Source organism: Papio anubis, chromosome 4 (assembly GCF_008728515.1).
Source record: "Papio anubis isolate 15944 chromosome 4, Panubis1.0, whole genome shotgun sequence".
NCBI lineage: Eukaryota > Metazoa > Chordata > Mammalia > Primates > Cercopithecidae > Papio > Papio anubis.
This window is the reverse complement of record NC_044979.1, coordinates 25225100-25246242: the sequence shown is the minus strand read 5'-3', so window position 1 is coordinate 25246242 and position 21143 is coordinate 25225100. Positions and strand designations below refer to the sequence as shown.

General features: G+C 38.4%; 1 protein-coding gene across 10 annotated transcripts in view; it reads left to right on the top strand.

Annotated features, from left to right (window-relative positions):
• EXOC4 (exocyst complex component 4) overlaps positions 1 to 21143 on the top strand; it is an 818008-nt gene that overhangs the window by 61742 nt on the left and 735123 nt on the right. For all 10 annotated transcript variants that reach the window (XM_017957173.2, XM_021935349.2, XM_017957174.2 and 7 more), the window contains one exon: positions 10003 to 10109. In XM_017957173.2, the coding sequence (XP_017812662.2) occupies positions 10003 to 10109 (107 nt within the window). The remainder of the gene's footprint in view (positions 1 to 10002; positions 10110 to 21143) is intronic.

Genomic DNA, 21143 nt, shown 5'->3' with positions numbered 1-21143 from the left:
TGTAAAGCAAGCAAGAAACATTTAAGAGACTTAAGCTCAAAGTTTCTCAAAAAATACAGGAAACAGGATGTAGTAGACTATTCAGAATAATCACTCCTTTCCCCTTTACTTTAGTGGGAGAGGAGTATTTCCTACCCTTTGGTTTTGGGGCTTTGGCTTTTGCCATCATTAGGGTACATGACACAAGCAGGGGCTTCAAACGTGCTTATGCTGTTGAGTGTGGCCTCTCATGCTTCTGCCATTGTCTTGCTGTTGGTCCCAGGAGAAGGGCGAGAGACACATGGAACTGATTGAAGATCAGCAGACCTGCCTAGCCTGCATCAACCAACCACCAAAATATATGCTTATTGTTGAACATTATTGAGATTTTGTGGTTGTATGCAGCAGGCGCATAGCTTATATGAAAACAGTAACCAGGAGTTACAAGAACAGAGTAAGGAGAGATGCTAACAGAGCTAACTAAAACATGAAAAACATGTAAGGAAACCAAAATGAAGTAGGAAATTTAAGTCTTTAAAACTTTAGAGAGAAGATCTGAATCACTGATGTGAAGGGAAAACTTTTCTCATGATGAAGAGGAAAAAGACAAGATGCCAAAAGGAAGATGATAAATATGGAAGATGAACAGTGGCCAATCCAGTGATTTTAGGGTTTCCAGAGGATCACACTAAAATGATAGTGTTTGGGGCTGAATTATATTCCCCCTAAAATTCATATATTGAAATCCTAATCCCCCAGTACCTCAGAATATGACTGTATTTGGAAATAGGGTCTTTTAGGAAGTAACTTAAGTTGAAATGAGGTCATTAGTGTGGGCCGTAATCCAGTTGGACTGATGTCCTTATAAAAAGGAAATTTGACACACTTGGAGGGAAGACCATGTGAAGACACAGGGAGAAGATGGTTACCTACAAGCAAAGGAGAGAGGTCTCAGAAGAAACCAACCACGCCCGCACCTTGATCACAGACTTCCAGCCTGCAGAACTGTGAGAAAGTAAATTTCTGTTGTCTAAGCTATCCAGTCTGTGTTACTTTATTATGGCAGTAGGAGTGAACTCGGGGGATCAGAAGCAATAATTAGAGTATAAATAAAGAAACCCACTTAAACAGAAAAACAAGTCTGCAAGTTGAAAGAATTTAAGGTAAAATTAATAAAAAACTTAATAAAAAAAGTTACTCTTTGATATAATCTGGAAATTTTTATGATTTTCAAAAACAAATTTTATAAGCACCAGGAAGAAATATTATGTGATCTGAAGTGATAGAGAAAATTATTTGCCCACCCAATATCCATCCTTCCCTTCATTTTTAATGACAATCTTTATTTCATTCCTGGTGGCTATAGGCCCAGCTAAAAGGCTGCATTTTCCATCCTACCATATAGCTAGAGGGCGATTAGTGGGACTTCAGTTTGCAAGTTGTTGAATGGGGAGGTCATTAATTTTTCAAAGATACCAATTAAACTGGTATGCTCACTCTTTTACCCCTCATTTGCCTTTCTTTACTTTCTATCTGGGACATAGATTGGTGCCATCAAGCCATCCTAGACACAAGGTGACTTTGAGGATAGAAGCCACATCCGAAACTCCATGATCACCTTGAACCTCTTTTCTAGCCCTGGATGGGGTACTTCTTTAATATGAGAGGAAGTTTTGTTTTACTCAGACCACTATTATTTGGTATTCTTTTTATACACTTAAAACCAGTTCAGTTACACAGAAAGGAGCAAAAATCAGGCTCACCAGGATTTGCTGAATACTAATGCCAGAAGACAATAGAACAAAGTCTATAAAGCTGAATGGAGAAGAGTTGGGATCAAAGACTTCTCTGCCCAGCCAAGGGGACATTGATATGTGTAGGTGATAGAGAGACATTCTCAGATATGAATTTATAATAAAAAAATCATTAATATTCTTTTTCTGAGCAAAATTCTCAGAGGTAAACTGTAAGACATACGTCAAAATTACAACCAGAGAACAATAAAGTTGTAAGTAGTTTGAAACAACTTTGAGGGCCACATACCGTTAAATATGTACATGTATATTTGTAATTAACTGAAAAATATATTTTTGCAAGATTGAGAATATCAGCTAAAAACCATTGTTGAAAAAAATGTTGGCCAGGCGTGATGGCTCATGCCTGTAATAAACTTTGGGAGTCCGAGGCGGGAGGATCACTTGAGGTCAGGAGTTTGAGACCAGCCTGGTCAACATGGTAAAACCCCATCTATACTAAAAATATAAGTTAGCCAGGCATGGTGGTACGTGTCTGTCGTCCCAGCTACTCAGGAGGCTGAGGCAGGAGAATCACTTGAACCCAGGAAGTGGAGGTTGCATTGAGCCGAGATTACGCCACTATATTCCAGCCTGGGTGACAGAACAAGACTCTATCTCAAAAAACAAACAAAAAAAGGTCTATGTAGTCAAGGAGTACTCTCTAATAGTAAACAGAATTTATATCCCTTTTTACTCAGTTAATAGTGACTAGGAAATTTGGATAGGTAGGAGAAAAGAATGCTGAATTCTTGCTTAAGATGAGGGTGAAGTTTTGTTTTGGACTTTAATAGTTAGAGAAAATGTTTAATTTTGTTTTTATTGATCTAGATATGTATATTTAAAGATTTTTATATTTAAAAATGAATAGAGAAGACAAGTAAAAATGTTCTGTATTACAAAGGATATTGTACTGCTGCCCTACTTTGTCAGCGGGGGATATGTTCCAAGACCCACAGTAGGTACCTGAAACTACAGATAGTACTGAACCCTGAATCTGCCTGCACAGTAAATTCTCACTTAATGCTCTCAATAGGTACTTGGAAACTGACTTTAAGTGAAATGAAGCTGTAACTTTAAGTGAAATGATGTGCAGAAGGTCCTAGAATAACATTGTGTCCTTCAAGGTCCTCTGTTGATGAGAGAAAAACAAAAAATGGTTAAATGGTTTCATTATATGCCAAGATTCTTGACTGCAAATAGAGGAAATCAGTCTGGGTAACTAACATAGGAAAAGAATTTATTGGAAAGTTATCAGGTTGTTCACAGAATCTATGGGAAGTCTGTATAATCAGGCTCTAAAACCCAGTAGGAACCAACGGAGATTAAGCAGCTGAGCACACACAGTCTTAGACAAGCCACAGGAAGGGTCTGTTTGGGTTGCTATTTTTGCTGGCACCCTGCCCACAATAGCTGGATTTTAAACTCTTCTGTAAATGATCTCTAAATGTCCCTGCATCTTTCCTTTATCTCTTCAAGATTCAAAGTTCTGGATTCAAGCATCCAGTTTGCTGAGCCTGGTAATGCCTGGCCTCCTTCAGCTTCCATAGTAGGAAGTGGGGCCTTCTTTTTGCTTTGATGCAGTCAGTGGGGATGGACTGTTCAGCTATTTGGTACCCAAAACAAACACCCAACAAATTTCTACTGCGGGAGAAAACAAAGGAAATCACATGAAGGCACTTACGTAAAAAGACTACTAGACATTTTCGAAGTAGAAAATAGGCAGTAAAATTGACAAATGAAAGAAAGGTACATGCTCACATACAAAAAATAATAAATATTTTATTTGGAGGAAATGAAACAAATAAATGGTGAGACTGTCCTTGTTCTTAGCTCATGAAGATGTCAGTTCCAGTTAAATTCCAGTTGAAAATTTTGAAACTGTCAAATGAAATCTACAGTTCACATGGATGAATACATGCGTAAGAATTGTTTAAAAGAATTGTGAAGGGAGGTTATGAGGGGGGCATTTCTTATGTGATATCAAAGCATATTGTAAAACTGTTTTAGTCAAAACAGTACAGACATGTAAAAACAAAATTTTTTTAAAAAAGCAAACAGTACAGACATGCAAATAGAAAATCAGATGGGTGAGACAAAGTAGAGTTGAGAAATAGACCCCAGGATCTATGGACTTTGGTATTTTTGAACAATAGTTCAAGTCAGCTGGGGGTAATGAAGGCTATTTAATATATAGTGTTCAGACAATTGACTGTTGATTTGAAGAAAATAAATTTAGATGCCTACCTCTTATGTACAAATAATTCAGCCAGATGTAAAAATCACATAACACTGTATTAGCATTAGAAAAACTTATAGAAGGATATGTGTGGAGGAGCCTTTTCCAAGCATATCAGAAGACATAAAGAAATATATTAAATGGTTTAGCCATTTAAAAACCCAAAACTTAACGGAGTCAGAGGATAAACTACACTCTGAGAAAATATATGTATGTCATATAACGCTTTAATATCTAAAGCATGCAGATATTTGTAAGCTTAGTAAAAAGGGATATAGACTGTTCATAGATTAAAAATACAAATGGCTAATAAACATAAGATTGTTCAATATCATGAGTAGTCAGAGAAATACACTTGAAAAATTAAATGCAATTTTTTGTTCAAAGACATTGATAGCATGTTATAATGGCAAAGATGGCGGAAATGCATACCTTTCTCTTGATGGTGGAATAACCAGTATGCCTTTTTGGAAAATAAATTTGCATATTCTTTGTCCAGGGAATTTTGTTTCTAGATCTACATCCTACAAAAACAGTACCATTTCATAAAAATATATGTAACAAGATATTCATTGTGACATTGTTGGTAAGAACAACAAAAATATGCAGTTTAAATGTTCATCAAGAGGAGTATGGTATATTGATACCATGTAATTATAGAACTTGAATGATGATAGTCTCTATGTGCTGATATGGAAAGGTTTCTAAGGTGCATTTTTGGGTCCCAAAAGCAAATTGAAAAATAGCATAGATAGTATGAACCTATTTGTGAAAGATTGAAAGGATAGAAACTTAAATATGTATACTTTATATGTTGGTATAAATATTTGTATGTATATAGAAAATGTCCAGACAGATAATGTCAAAACACTGACAAAAGGAATTACTTGTGAGAAATGGAAATGTGAGGTGGGGAATAGGGAAGTAGAAATTCTTTTATTTCCTGTGTACATCATGAGCATGTTTTTAAAAAATAATACAATTACTGATGATCCTTTTGAAGATTTTTAAAAATGAAATGGGAAAATGCTTAGGCTATATGCTTGAAGGGAAAAACTAGAATTCAAAACTATGCAGGATGATCAAAGAATGTTGAAAAAGGAGCATGTGTGCCATTTTTGTGGTGTACGATGTTGGGGGTGGATGGAGAGACAGAGACTCATTTTTAAATTGTTTTTCAAGCAATCCTTGAACCTCAGCCTCTTAAGTAACAGGCGTACCACTGTGCTTGGCCTTGATGCTCCTTTCTATAAGATGTTTTGGAAGGCAATATACCAAAATGATGTGAATGGATTATTTTTTTTTAATATTTTCTAGAAAGAATTTACACCTTTATAATCAGATAAAATTAAAAAGTTGTTTAAAAGTAATTCTTTTATTTATTCCATGATCTCTTGGATTAATACTTGGTTTAACCTTGCTTCCTCAGCCATCCTGGACATCCTCTAGCTCATGGAAGAGAAAATTTGGTGTCCATATTTGTCTCTGGGCATGTAAAGAACGTTCTTGACTCCATTGTATTTGTTCCCTATTTTGTCCTCTAAAGATTTTTTTTTTCTGTTCACATATGTTGGTTTTCCTTTTATCTTTCAGTGTTTGTTTTTTTTTTTTTCCCCTCTTTGCTTAGATTTTAAATTTTTAGCTTCAGTTTATTTTCTGTTACCATGTCTTCACCCTTGGTCTGTCATTTGAAACGATGGCTCATTTTTACTTTTATACCCTCTAAATCATTCATTATTCTTTCTGAGTGTTCCACCAGATCTTAGAACTATTGAGAATTACTATGCCAGCCATTCCTGTTTCATTATTTAGTTAAATCTTCTTACTAAGGGCACATTATCTTTGACAGATATTTCTCAGCTCAGTTTGATTTAACAAAATTTTATGAGCACTTGCTCTTTGACAGGTACTGTGCCAGCTGTTCTGGTTAAGAATTGAATATGTCAGTTAATTCGATTTACAACTTAAAGTTCAACTCATCCCTGTCATTTTTTAGTTTCACAAAATCAACCAAATGAGTCGCAGTTGTAAATTTTGTACGTAGTTGAACCCATTTATTGCTAAATGAAGGAACAGAAATATGTTATAATTAAAAAGTAGATGTTTAATAAGCTGTCAGCACTTCTAACCCCTCTTAAAAAACTGTTTCCATGTCGTGAAATTTTGAAATCTAACATTTAGAAGCAGATCTTTACTAGTTGGATGGTTGGTTCATGGCCAGGAAGTTCTTGAGGTTAGTGGCAGTGGTTGTTGTTGCTTGTTTTTGGTTTAATTTGTTGTATACTTTTCTTGTCCTCTACCATGTTGCTATTAAATGGCAAAATGCATTCGGTCACAATATATAATTGGTAATTTTGGGTGGACTGTTTTATACTGGCAGGGATTTACTGTATATCAGCTGTCTTTTGATCTCAGTTATGAATGATTCTGAATGGATTTAAAAAATTGTAATCATGTATTTAAAATGAAAAATAACTATCAATATTTCCAAAAGAACAGTCTAATTTTTATTTTATTTTTTGTTTTCAAAAAATGCTTTCTCTGAGAGATTAAAAACCCTTTGAAGGTATTAATTAATCCCTTCTCAGCTTAATCTCTGATATGTGGTGAGAAGAGGTCTTTTTCTCTGTTGTGAAATGGAAACTGAGGTCCATACTATTTAATGCGATATTCTACAATAGCGCCTACCTTCTGCTGAGCTTCATTCATGTCTGTAGTCACAAAGTGAGTGGGTGTGCCCCTTTCTCTGGAACTTTTGAGACTAAGTCCTTTCATAAAACAGCAGGAGCAAATCTAAAGTCATTTCCAGAGTTACTTGCCTTTGGGTTAGTGCTCACAAAGGAGAAAATTGAAGCCTAAGGGAACATTTTAGAGAGAGAGATGAGTGTATGAAAATAGTTTTGCAGTAAATTGACTTTCTAAAAGTTTATTGATAGAGTTCAAGGGCCCTTCTGGCTCTGATAATAAAATCAGCAGGTTATGTTTTTCAGAGTTGAAATGGCAAGTCGTTTATCACTCTAAATTTAACTGAAATATGTTTTTAGGTTAAAACTGAGAAAATAATTGTAGGATTTAATCTAAAGTGATTCGCATGTACATCTGTGTTCATAGAAGTATGTACTATTATAAATACACGTAAAAATGTCAGTGTGCACTGAAAAATATCAGTGTGCACTCTTTCATCATTAGGTGTGGCAGGCAGTATTCCAGCTATATAACTGAATTTCTCCGCTGATTGATACCTTTGTTTATGCTTTGAAAATAATTCCTCCACTTTGTTATAGAAATATTTAAATATTTAGACAATGTATTATATTTTTCCTGTCATTTAAAGTTGAAGTTTTTTTACTCTGCAGCAGTACCATAAACCTGTGTCTTTTTTTATAATTAAAAAAATTTTTATTGTCCCAGCACTTTGGGAGGCCGAGACAGGCAGATCACGAGGTCAGGAAATCGAGACCATCCTGGCTAACATGGTGAAACCCCGTCTCTACTAAAAAAATACAAAAAACTAGCCGGGCGAGGTGGCGGGCGCCTGTAGTCCCAGCTACTCGGGAGGCTGAGGCAGGAGAATGGCGTAAACCCGGGAGGCGGAGCTTGCAGTGAGCTGAGATCCGGCTATTGCCCTCCAGCCTGGGCGACCGAGCGAGACTCTGTTTCAAAAAAAAAAAATTTTATTTTACTTTATTCATTTGTCCATTGAAGCATGTTATTTGTAAATATGTATTACATCGCTAGATGAAGAACCCCAGGATTTTCTCTCCTGTGTGTTTTTGTGTTGCTTCTTCTTGGTCCATGATGTGAGCTAAATCAGTACAATGAAACCAAACTGGTGGTATGGGAGCAGATTATTCTGTGATTTTTCTAGATTTTTCTAGATCTTTGAGTTGAACGTCAAATCTGGGGCTGATCACACTTGTTCACAACAACTTGGTCACACTGTGAGGTTCACAACAATTTTTCCAGCTCTGTGATCATCAGTGATTTCAAATTCGCCCATGTACCCATACTTTGTCGTCACAGTTGATGAAGACACCAGACAATGACTTTGGAACAAGGTCTAGTAAGAACCAGGTGTTTGCCTCTCTTTTCGGCATTGTCGATGCTCTTGAAAGCAGCAGACAGGACATTTATGCACACCATTACGGTGGCATGGAAAGATGGTGGAAAGAGCTCTCTGTGTCTTTGGGCATCTGTATCCAGGGCCTAGGGGAACCTGTAAAGTGTATTCTAATTGTGAGTAAAATGCAGGTGAAAGAGGATGACGTCATTAAGTGGAAAAAAAAGAGAAGACAAAAGAAGTCATAAAACATGAAAGAACGGACAAATCGATTATCTATTTTATAAATAGATAAACCATTATGAAAAGTTATTGGATTTGAGGACTGTTGGATTTTCTTAAGATAGTTTAGGCTGGGAACTTACAGGTTTATATTGGTGGAAAAGAGTTGTTGGGAGGATGCCAGTTCAATTCCTGGTAAATGCTTTCTGTTACTTTAATATCTCATACTTCACTTTTCACATTAGCCTGTGGGTGATTTTAACAATTGGAAATATGCTGTTTGGTTTAGCTCATTTGGAAATAATGCTGTTTGGTTTAGTTCATATCTTAGTCATACTCGCATCCTCAGAACTGAGCGCAGTGCCAAGCACATAATGGATGCTGAAGAATCGTTTGAGTAATGATTCCCTTGTTCCTTGTAACAAGTGAAAAGGGAGAAGTTAATGACTGTCATAGCAATCCTCAAGGCCTAAGACAGTGGCTCCCACATTATTTGCACTCAATGAAAAGAATAAAACCTTAAGTGATAATTTCGCTCTTTAACACAGTGCGAAATTATCACTTGAACCTAACAAACTTTATTTTTCAAAGTTCTCTGAGAGAACATGTTTGTTTTTTATTGGATTATAAATACACACATACCTAGCACATTTGTTCCAAAAGGAGTGTAGGTGGGAGATGGGGATATATCGCTGTGGTGGGGGCAGATGTTGTTCCCAATTGCACAAATCCTTCCTTCCATTTGAGGAAATCTTTCCTATGGGCGTGGTCTCTTCCTGCTCTTCCTTTGCCTGCTCTCCGTAGCCAGTGCTACTGATGATGTATTTCAGTACTAAAAAGTGAGAATTACGGCTTTGACTTCCCTACCCTTGGATTTGGCTCCGAGGGGCTCTTCTGTTGTAGATAGTGTGGCGAGACGATTCCATTTCTTGAGAGTAGGGCATACAGTTTAGTTGGCTTGGCATTGCCTGTATTCTTGCACTTAACAGGTACTTTGAGATGGGAATTTTTTTGAAATTTTGATTTTTATAGTTTTCGTGATTTAAAATTAATGTGTTTATTTTGAAGGAAGTTTATTTATTAGTTTATTTAAAGTTAATTATTAAGATGAGGAGCTTGGCCTTCTTAGGAAAGGTGAAATGGGTAATCAAATACTGAATTAACCTGTTTGAGATCCTTAAATCATTTTAATTGTGATTATCAACGTCATGAAATTTATGAGTGTCTTTTGAAGAAAACTAAATGTAGTAAACTTCTGGAATATGTCAAAAACTGTAGCCTGAAAAACATACGTAAACACTAGTTAAACCTTTATTCAGTATCATGGCATGTTGTCATTTGATCTTTCTTTGTTGATAAATTAATATTTAGTACAGATACAAAGGAGGATAATGAAATTGCCTGGCATAGTGTTATTACAAGGTGGTTATCCAGTGATCCAGAATACACTACGCTAATTTTTTAAACAGCATTGAATGAAATGACAAAATAAAAATTTAAGTCTTTAGAACTCTTACAATACATTTTTATACCCCTGTCTGTGACAGTCACCTCTTTATTGAAAATATACTGGGGAGATCCAGATGTTTGAAGTTCTAGTGTAAAGAGGACTCATGACAAAAACAAAAGTGGTAAGGGTGGGGCATGTAGTGGGAGGACTTCAGTTGGTTTTGGAGAAAGTGGTAACTAGTGCTTCTTTTCCCGTTCAGCTCCCTTGTGAAAGATGCTTCTGTTCCTCTGATTGATGTTACAAACCTCCCTACTCCTCGAAAATTCCTTGATACCTCTCAGTATTCTACTGCTGGAAGCTCAAGTGGTAAGTATTTAATTCTTCAGCCACTAAGCTTTTTAGTATGCCTCAGTTCCTAGGCAAAGACCTGGAGGAGCTTTTTGGGGGCTAAGCTGGGCTGGGTGGGCCTGAGGTAAGTGCGCTGGAACCTGTGATGAGCCCTTTGCACCTTCAGAGCAAATAAGATGTACAGTGATTCATTGGTCTGTTGCATTATCAGGGTTGAAAAGTGGCAGCTGAACCTGGCCTGCCTGCTGAATCCAACTGCATCTGTGTTTTATTGGACCAGCCCTTCCTTCCTTCCTTCCTTCCTTCCCTCCCTCCTCCTTCCCTTCCTCCCTCCCTCCCCCTCCCTCCCTCCCTCTCTTTTGTCTCCCTCTCTTTCGTCTCCCTTCCTCCGTCCCCTCCTCTCCCCTCCCCTTTCTTTCATCTCGCTTTGTTGGCCAGGTTGGAGTGCGGTGGCACAATTTTGGCTCTCTGCAACCTCCATCTCCTGGGTTCAAAGGATTCTCCTGCCTCGGCCTCACAAGAAGCTGGGATAACAGGTGCCTGCCACCACGCCCAGCTAATTTTTGTATTTTTAGTACGGACAGGGTTTCACCATGTTGGCCAGGCTGGTCTCAAACTCCTGGCCTCCCAAAGTGCTGGCGTTACAGGCGTGAGCTACCACACCTGGGCGACCAGCACTGTTTTTCTAAAGTTGAGTTTGAATGCTTTTTGATAGAGCATATGCTTTCCTTTGTGCTATAATATTTATTACTCCTAGTAGCTTTTACTCAGTTATCTCATGTATTACATTCAATGTCTGGTCCTGGGAGCTTTTGAGTGTGTGACCTCTGTCCTATGCCGTCTCCACTCCTAAATGTGCACACATCCACGTGTGCATACATAGTCATACCTATAACACACTTTGAGGAAATATCCATAAACTTATTTTTTCTTCTTTGAAGACACCCAATATCTTATTGAACAAGACAAAGCCATTTTGGGGTTATGTTTAGGGTTGAGGGCAGGAGGGTATACTTTGAATGTAAAGATTTAGGGGAATCTTGTGGATTGTCTTAGACTTGCTTTTGCAGAGGGTTCAGCTCAACTGGGCTTGGAGACCTTCTGGACCTCTGCAGAGAGTTTCTCTGCTCTTATAACTTTGGGTTGGGGGAGAAGACTGGATGTCTTTTGTGGGATGCCCCCCAGGTGCCTTCTTGTGGCAGCCAAAATCTTCATTGCATTTTAACAAAATTGTAGTGTTTATTATCATTGTCTTTTCAGATAAAAATTAGTTCTTATAGTTCTTATTAGTTCTGTAGAGCTTGAAATAATGAAAAGGTAGAAAAAAATAGAAAAACAATTTGGATTAAGTCAGTACATTTTGTATAACCAATTGGAAATATTTCTGTTGAGAGCTTAATATATTGTTGGAGCATATTTTGCTACCTTTAAAATGCCACTTAAAATTATTTTAGGATTATTTAGGCGTGGAATCTTGAAGTTTATTACTTTAACTACAGGGAAGTATAGAATTTGATAATAAATTTTCCTTTGTTTAATTAGTAGCCAAATTTTAAAAAATTGCAAACATTTATTTTTATTTTACAATAAATACAATAGATTGTACTCCAGTCTCTTCTTGGAGCTAGAAAGGTTTTGTTTTCTCCCTCTTTCTGATGTAATGTTGCTTTTGAGTTTTAACACTGCTCTGAGGTGTTGTAGACTGTTGAAATATGAAACAAAATGTATTTGTACCTTTGATTTGTATTTTATCTCTGCCTTTCATGGAAATTACCAATTGTTACATCTTTACTTTTTTATAATGTGAATCTTATTGCTTAGCCTGGTTATATTAATTTATGTAAATGTTGCCAAGTCAGTGGCCAAGTGAAATAAAAAATTTAATTATTTATGAAGAAATGACAGGGCAGGCTTTGCAAATAAGTGTTGTATAAATATAAAATAAGCTGATATATACCAATTATGGCAAATTTCAGTAGAAGCTAATTTTGCTACATCTGTTATTTTTACTATGATAGGCCTTACTTTTTGATAGGCACTTTATCTGTCAGTGTCTGGAGTTTGCGTTCATCACCTAGTGGAGTTCATGGTGACACTCTGACTTTGGTATTATTAGGAATTACTGTTGAAGAACTGCTTGGTAGTTGACTGAGGCTAGGAGCATTATGGGGACTGCTGGTAGAGGTGTGTATAAACCTTTCTTTTATTTATTTATTTATTTATTTATTTATTTGAGACGGTGTTTCACTCTTGTGGCCCAAGCTGGAGTGCAGTGGTGCAATCTCGGCTCACTGCAACCTCCTCCTCCTGGGCTCAAGCGATTCTCCTGCCTCAGCCTCCTGAGTAGCTGGGATTACAGGCATGCATCACCATGCCCTGCTAATTTCTGTAGAGACAGGGTTTCACTATGTCAGCCGGGCTGGTCTCAAACTCCTGACCTCAGGTGATCGCCCACCGTGGCCTCCCAAAGTGTTTGGATTACAGTCATGAGCCACTGCGCCCAGCCAGACCTTTCTTTTTAGATGAGTTCATTTCCTTGACTATTCTGAAGACTTGATCTTGTTCTTTTTTTTTTTTTGTGCATGACCAAAAGAGAAGGTAAAAATATTATTGATTAAAATCAATAATAGCAGAGGTTAATATGTGTTTAGTGCCTAGTATATGGTGAAGCCATGTCTTAAGTGCTTTACAACAATTTTATAACAATTTATTGTCAGTCCCATTTTACAGATGAGAAAACTGAGGCACAGGGAAGTTAATAATTGATAAAAGTTTACACAGTTGACAAGTAGTTGTGCCAGATTCGACTATGCTCTTCTAACCAGTTTGTTTTGCTGAAAACAAGCTAGGTATCCTCTGTGTATTAATTTTCCACTCACGCAAACTTAGTGGCTTAAACAACATACATTTATTATCTTACAGTTTTGTAGGTGAGAAGTCTAACACAAATCTGATTGCAGTAAAATCAAGGTGTTGGCAGGGCTGTGTTCCTTTTTGGAGGCTCTAGGGGAAAACCTGTTTCCTTGCCTTTCCGGCTCCTAGAGGCCACCATATTCCTTGGTTCATGGTCTCCTTCCTCCATCTTCAAAACCAGCAATGATGGGTCACATTCTTCTCACATTGCCTCTCTCTGACCCACTCTTCTGTGCTTCCTTCCTCTTTTTAAGGACTCATGTGATTAGATTGATTCCACCTGGATAATTCTGGCTAATCTTCCCATCTCAAGGTCCTTAACCTTAATCACATCTGCAGTCTCCTTTGCAATGTGACTAATCACAGGTTCTAGGGATTAGGACATGGATGTCTTTGGGCAACCATAATTCTGCTTACCACACTCTGCACTGCCCATTTTGTGACTTAAATTATCTTTAGGAGCAAGTGTAAAAATTTGACTTTCTTCAAATTATGTAGCGAAATCTTTTTCAGTCATTGCAGTCTATTAATCTGGATCACATTATTAAAGGGAATTGTATAAATGAGGAAGATATAAATTATGTAGAGAACTGCACAAAATGTTACTAAATACATATAAAATTATGGGACTGATGAAATATACTATAATAAAAAGCAAGAATTTTGCCTTATTCTTAATAATAAACTGTAAGTCCTAAGAGTCTATTTGTGAAGTGCTCTGCAAGTCCGCCTAGAAAGTAATAGCCGTTTTCAGCAGGAAATTTAACATAGGCTCTTAAAGCTCCTCTCTCATTTTGTGAAACAGTAAGATTGAGGGTGTAATCCATTAGAATTGACACTTTTATAGAGGAAGTTCCGGTAGGGAATCCCTGGGTAGTATGGCTCTCCCATTGGGGTACCATAAAATAAGGTTGGAAGTGATTCCTAAGAACTTTCAGGTTATTATTAATTAAATGAGAATTCTGATTGCTTTTAAACAAATCATTTTTCACAAGTCCTATTTTGAGGTAGACTTGTGGGTGGCTATTTTTTTAAAATCATACTTTATGTTCTGGGGTACATGTGCAGAACGTGTAGTTTTGTTACATAGGTATACCTGTGCCATGGTGGTTTGCTGCACCCATCAACCCATCAACCACATTAGGTATTTCTTCTAATGCTATCCCTCCCCTAGCCCCTCACCCCGACACGCCCCGGTGTGTGATGTTCCTCTCCCGTGTCCATATGTTCACATTGTTCAATTCCCACTTATGAGTGAGAACATGAGGTGTTTGGTTTTCTGTTCTTGTGTTAGAAGACCTGAACCCATCCTATTTTATGGCTGCATAGTATTCCATGGTGTATATGTGCCACATTTTCTTTATCCAGTCTATCACGGATGGACATTTGGGTTGGTTCCAAGTCTTTGCTATTGTGAATAGTGCTGCAGTAAACATATATGTGCATGTGTCTTTATGGTGAAATGATTTATAATCCTTTGGATATATACCCAGTAATGGGATTGCAGGGTCAAATGGTATTTTTGGTCCAGATCCTTGAGGAATCACCACGCTGTCTTCCACAACGGTTGAACTAAGTTACACTCCCACCAACAATGTAAAAGCGTTCCTATTTCTCCACATCTGCTCCAGCATCTGTTGTTTTCTGAGTTGTTAATGATCACCATTCTAACTGGCACAAGTTGGTATCTCATTGTGGTTTTGATTTGCATTTCTCTGATGACCAGTGATGATGAGCATTTTTTCATGGGTCTTTTGGCTGCATAAATGTCTTTTGAGAAGTGTCTGCTCATATCCTTCACCCACTTTTTGATGGGGTGGTTTTTGTTTTTTTTTTCTTGTACATTTGTTTAAGTTCTTTGTAGATTCTGGTTATTAGCCCTTTGTCAGATGGATAGATTGCAAAAATTTTCTCCCATTCTGTAGGTTGCCTGTTCACTCTGATGAAAGTTTCTTTTGCTGTGCAGAAGCTCTTTAGTTTACTTAGATCCCATTTATCAATTTTGGCTTTTGTTGCCTTTGATTTTTATGTTTTAGACATGAAGTCTTTACCCATGCCTATGTCCTGAATGGTATTGCCTAGGTTTTCTTCTAGGGTTTTTATGGTTTTAGGTCTTATGTTTAAGTCTTTAATCCACCTTGTTAATTTTTGTATAAGGTGTAAGGAAGGCATCCAGTTTCAATTTTCTACATATGGCTAGTCAGTTTTCCCAGCACCATTTATTAAATAGGGAATCCTTTCCCCATTGCTTGTTGTGGTCAGATTTGTGAAAGGTCAGATGGTTGTAGATGTGTGGTGTTATTTCTGAGCCTTCTGTTGTTCCATTGGTCTATATATCTTATTTTGGTATCAGTACCATGCTGTTTTGGTTACTGTAGCCTTGTAGTATAGTTTGAAGTTAGGTAGTGTGATGCCTCCAGCTTTGTTCTTTTTGCATAGGATTGTCTTGGCTATGCAGGCTCTTTTTTGGTTCCATATGAAATTTAAAGTAATTTTTTTTCCAATTCTGTGAAGAAAGTCAATGGTAGCTTGATGGGGATGGCATTGAATCTGTAAATGACTCGGGGCAGTATGACCATTTTCACGATATTGATTCTTCCTATCCATGAGCATGGAATGTTTTTCCATTTGTTTGTGTCCTCTCTTATTTCCTTGAGCAGTGGTTTGTAGTTCTCCTTGAAGAGGTCCTTCACATCCTTTTTAAGTTGTATTCCTAAGTATTTTATTCTCTTTGTAGCAATTGTGAATGGGAGTTCACTCATGATTTGGCTTGCTGTTTGTCTGTTATTGGTGTACAGAAATGCTTGTGATTTTTGCACAATGATTTTGTATCCTGGGACTTTGCTGAAGTTGCTTATCAGCTTAAGGAGATCTTGGGCTGAGACAGTGGGGTTTTGTAAATATACAGTCATGTCATCTGCAAACAGAGACAATTTGACTTCCTCTTTTTCTAATTGAATACCCTTTATTTCTTTCTCTTGCCTGATTGCCCTGGCCAGAACTTCGAACACTATGTTGAATAGGAGTGGTGAGAGAGGGCATCCTTGTCTTGTGCCGATTTTCAAAGGGAATGCTTCCAGTTTTTGCCCATTCAGTAGGATATTGGCTGTGGGTTTGTCATAAATAGCTCTTGTTATTTTGAGATATGTTCCATCAGTACCTTGTTTCTTGAGAGTTTTTAACATGAAGGGGTGTTTAATTTTATTGAAGGCCTTTTATGCATCTATTGAGATAATCGTGGTTTTTGTTATTGGTTCTGTTTATGTGATGGATTGCATTTATTGATTTGCATATGTTGAACCAGCGTTGCATCCCAGGTATGAAGGCCACTTGATCATGGTGAATAAGCTTTTTGATGTGCTGCTGGATTTGGTTTGCCAGTATTTTATTGAGGATTTTCACACTGATGTTCATCAGGGATATTGGCCTGAAATTTTCTTTTTTTGTTGTGTCTCTGCTAGGTTTTGGTATCAGGATGATGCTGGCCTCATAATGAGTTAGGGAGGATTCTCTCTTTTTCTATTGATTGGAATAGTTTCAGATGGAATGGTAGCAGCTCCTCTTTGTACCTCTGGTAGAATTTGGCTGTGAATCCGTCTGGTCCTGGCCATTTTTTGGTTGGTAGGCTATTACTGCCTCAAATTCAGAACTGGTTATTCGTCTCTTCAGGGACTCAACTTCTTTTTGGTTTAGACTTGGGAGAGTGTATGTGTCCAGGAATTGATCCATTTCTTCTAGATATTCTAGTTTATTTGCGTAGAGGTATTTATAGTATTCTCTGATGGTAGTTTGTATTTCTGTGGGATCAGTGGTGATATCCCCTTTATGATTTTTTATTGCATATATTTGATTCTTCTCTCTTTTCTTCTTTATTAGCCTGGCTAGTGGTCTATCTATTTTGTTAATCTTTTCAAAAAACCAGCTCCTGGATTCATTGATTTTTTTGAAGGGTTTTTTGTTCCTTTATCTCCTTCAGTTCTACTCGGATCTTAGTTGTTTCTTGTCTTCTGCTAGCTTTTGAATTTGCTTGCTCTTGCTTCTGTGGTTCTTTCAATTGTGATGTTAGACTGTCAATTTTTGATCTTTCCTGCTTTCTCTTGTGGGCATTTAGTGCTATAAATTTCCCTCCAAACACTGCTTTAAATGTGTCCCAGAGATTCTGGTACATTGTGTCTTTGTTCTCATTGGTTTCAAAGAATATCTTTTTTTCTGCCTTAATTTTGTTATTTACGCAGTAGTTATTCAGGAGCAGGTTTTTCAGTTTCCATGTAGTTGTGCAGTTTTAAGTGAGTTTCTTAATCCTGAGTTCTAATTTGATTGCACTGTGGTCTGAGATACTGTTTGTTATGATTTCCATTCTTTTGCGTTTACTGAGGAGTGTTTCACTTCCAATTGTGTGGTCAGTTTTAGAATAAGTGCTGTGAGGTGCTGAGAAGAATGTGTATTCTGTTGATTTGGGGTGGAGAGTTCTGTAGAGGTCTGTTAGGTCTGCTTGTTCCAGAGCTGAGTTCAAGTCCTGAATATCCTTGTTAATTTTCTGTTTCGTTGATCTAATTATTTATAGTGGAGTATTAAAGTCTCCCACTATTATTGTGTGGGAGTCTAAGTCTCTTCGTAAGAACTTGCTTTGTGAATCTGAGTGCTCCTGTATTGGGTCTGTATATATTTAGGATAGTTAGCTCTTCTTGTTGAATTGATCCCTTTACCATTATGTAATGGCCTTCTTTGTCTCGTTTGATCTTTGTTGGTTTAAAGTCTGTTTTATCTGAGACTAGGATTGCAACCCCTGCTTTTTTTCCGCTTTCCATTTGCTTGGTAGATATTCCTCCATCCTTTTATTTTGAGCCTGTGTGTGTCTTTGCACATGAGATGGGTTTCCTGAATACAGCACACTGCTCGCTGGGTCTTGACTTTTTATCCAATTTGCCAGACTGTGTCTTTTAATTGGGGCATTTAGCCTGTTTACATTTAAGGTTAATATTGTTAATTTGGTGTGTTTTTGTAGTGGTTGGTACTGGTTATTCCTTTCCATGTTTAGTGCTTCCTTCTGGAGCTCTTGTAAGGCAGGCCTGGTGGTGACAAAATCTCTCAGCATTTGCTTGTCTGTAAGGGATTTTATTTCTCCTTCGTTTATGAAACTTACTTTGGCTAGATATGAAATTCTGGGTTGAAAATTCTTTTCTTTAAGAATGTTGAATATCGGCCCCCACTATTTTCTGGCTTATGCGTTTTGCAGAGATCTGCTGTTAGCCTGATGGGCTTCCCTTTGTGGGTAACTCAGCCTTTGTCTCTGGCTGCCGATAGTATTTTTTATTTCATTTCAACCTTGGTGAATCTGACGATTATGTGTCTTGGGGTTGCTCTTCTTGAGGAGTATCTTTGTGGTGCTCTCTGTATTTCCTGAATTTGAATGTTGGCCTGCCTTGCTAGGTTGGGGAAGTTCTTCTGGATGATATCCTGAAGAGTGTTTTCTCAGTTGGTTCCATTCTCCCCGTCACTTTCAGCTACACCAATCAAACATAGATTTGGTCTTTTCACATGGTCCCATATTTCTTGGAGGCTTTGTTCATTTCTTTTCACTCTTTTTTCTCTAATCTTGTCTTCTTGCTTTATTTCATTAATTTGATCTTCAATCACTGATACCCTTTCTTCCGCTAGATCGAATCAGCTGTTGAAACTTGTATATGCTTCACAAAGTTCTCGTACTGTGATTTTCAGCTCTGTCCATTCATTGAAGCTCTTCTCTACACTGGTTCTTTTAGTTAGCCATTTGTCTAACCTTTTTTCAAGGTTTTTAGCTTCCTTGCGATGGGTTACAACATGCTCCTCTAACTTGGAGAAGTTTGCTATTACCGACCTTCTGAAGCCTGCTTTTGTCAACTTGTCAAACTCATTCTCCGTCCAGTTTTGTCCCTTGCTCCTGAGGAGTTGTGATCCTTAGGAGAGGAGGTACTCTGGTTTTTGGAATTTTCAGCCGTTTTGCACTGGTTTCTCCCCATCTTTGTGGATTTATCTCCCTTTCGTCTTTGAAGTCGGTGACCTTCGGATAGGGTCTCTGAGTGGACATCCTTTTTGTTGATGTCGATACTATTTCTGTGTGTTAGTTTTCCTTCTAACAGTCAGGACCCTCTGCTGTAGGTCTGCTGGAGTTTGCTGGAGGGCTAGTCCAGACCCTGATTGCCTGGGTGTCACCAGCAGAGCCTACAGAACAGCGAAGATTGCTGCCTGTTCCTTCCTCTGGAGGCTTCATACCAGAGGGGCACCAGCCAGATGCCAGCCAGAGCTCTCCTGTATGAGGTGTCTTTCGGCCCCTACTGGGAGGAGTCTCCCAGTCAGGAGACCCGGGGATCAGACACCCACTTGAGGAGGCAGTCTGACGCTTAGCAGAGCTCAAACGCTGTGCTGGGAGATCCGCTGCTCTCTTCAGAGCCGTCAGGCAGGGACGTTTAAGTCTGCTGAAGCTGTGCCCGCAGCTGCCCCTTCCCCCAGGTGCTCTGTCCCAGGGAGATGGGGGTTTCATCTGTAAGCCCCTGAATGGGGCTGCTGCCTTTCTTTCAGAGATGCCCTGCGCAGGGAGGAGGAATCTAGAGTGGCAGTCTGGCCACAGTGGCCTTGCTGAGCCATGCAGTCCGCCCATTTGGAACTTCGCGGTGGCTTTATTTACTCTGTGAGGGTAAAACCTCCTACTCAAGCCTCAGCAATGGCGGACACCCCTCTCCCCACCAAGCGCAAGTGTCCCAGGTCAATCTCAGACTGCTGCTCTGCTGGCACCGAGAATTTCAAACCAGTGGATCTTAAATTTCCTGTGCTCCGTCGGGGTGGGACCCACCGAGCCAGACCGCTTGGCTCCCTGTCTTCAGCACCCCTTTCCAGGGGAGTGAACAGTTCTGTCTTGCTGGTGTTCCAAGCATCACTGGGGTTTGGAAAAAACTGCAGCTAGCTCCGTGTCTACCCAAATGGCCGCCCAGTTTTGTGCTTGAAACCCAGGACCGTGGTGGTGTAGGCACTGGAGGGAATCTCCTGGTCTGTGGGTTGCGAAGACCGTGGGAAAAGGTCAGTATCTGGTCCCGAGTGCACTGTTCCTCATGGCACGGCACAGTCCCTCACAGCTTCTCTTGAGTATGGGAGAGAATTCCTCGACTCCTGTGCTTCCCGGATGAGGCGACATTCCACCCTGCTTCAACTCGCCCTCCGTGGGCAGCCCCACTGTCCAACCAGTCTCAGTCAGATGAACCAGGTACCTCAGATGGAAATGCAGAAATCCGCCTTCTTCTGTGTCGATCTCACTGGGAGCTGCAAACCGGAGCTGTTCCTATTCGGCCATCTTGCCAGCAATCTGTGGGTGACTTTTCTGTGAGAGGTTTTTTTTTAAAATCATAGTTTATAAGTTATAGTTTGCAAAATATATCATTTAAATGATACAACAGTCCTATGACGTAGTTAGGCCAGGTACTGTGTGATTACTATTACAGTTATTATATTTAGATCATTAAGTGTGTGATCAGATATAAAACATTTACTTACAAAATGCAAAGTCAAGGCACAGGTTGGCAAAAGCAAGTAACCCATTAAAAGAAAAATGATAAGCATCCACTTAGCTTTCCTACATATTAATGAAGAAAAGAAATGACATAATAAAGAACTGAGCAAATAATGGACAATTCAATGAAGAGTCCCTTTCCATGGAAAAATTGGCATTTATCTGATGGAGATTTAAGTATCTAGAATATGTTAAGAACCTCTATAAATCAATAAAACAAGCTAATAGAATAATAGGCAAAATTATGAAGTTTGCATAAGGGGAATCCAATGCTAATAAATATATGAAAAACCACTTATATTCTAGTTAATCAGGTATTATCTTTACAATCACTTTACAGATATGGAAGCTGAATGCAGGTAGGTTGAGTGGTTTGGCCAGGTTCAACCAAGAAGGTAATTGTTGGAGCCTGGCCTCATGCTGTTCCCAGACTAAATATGTAGGGCATGTATTTTGCAAGCCTTTCTCTTTTTCTCCTCAGTCACAGTATTTTGTAATGCACAGAGAAACTAATGTCTAATTTAGATGTAGTAATTCAACTATAACTTAGGTAGAAGGATGGGAGAAGTGTGGAGAAAAGCCAATAATTGTAGTAAAAT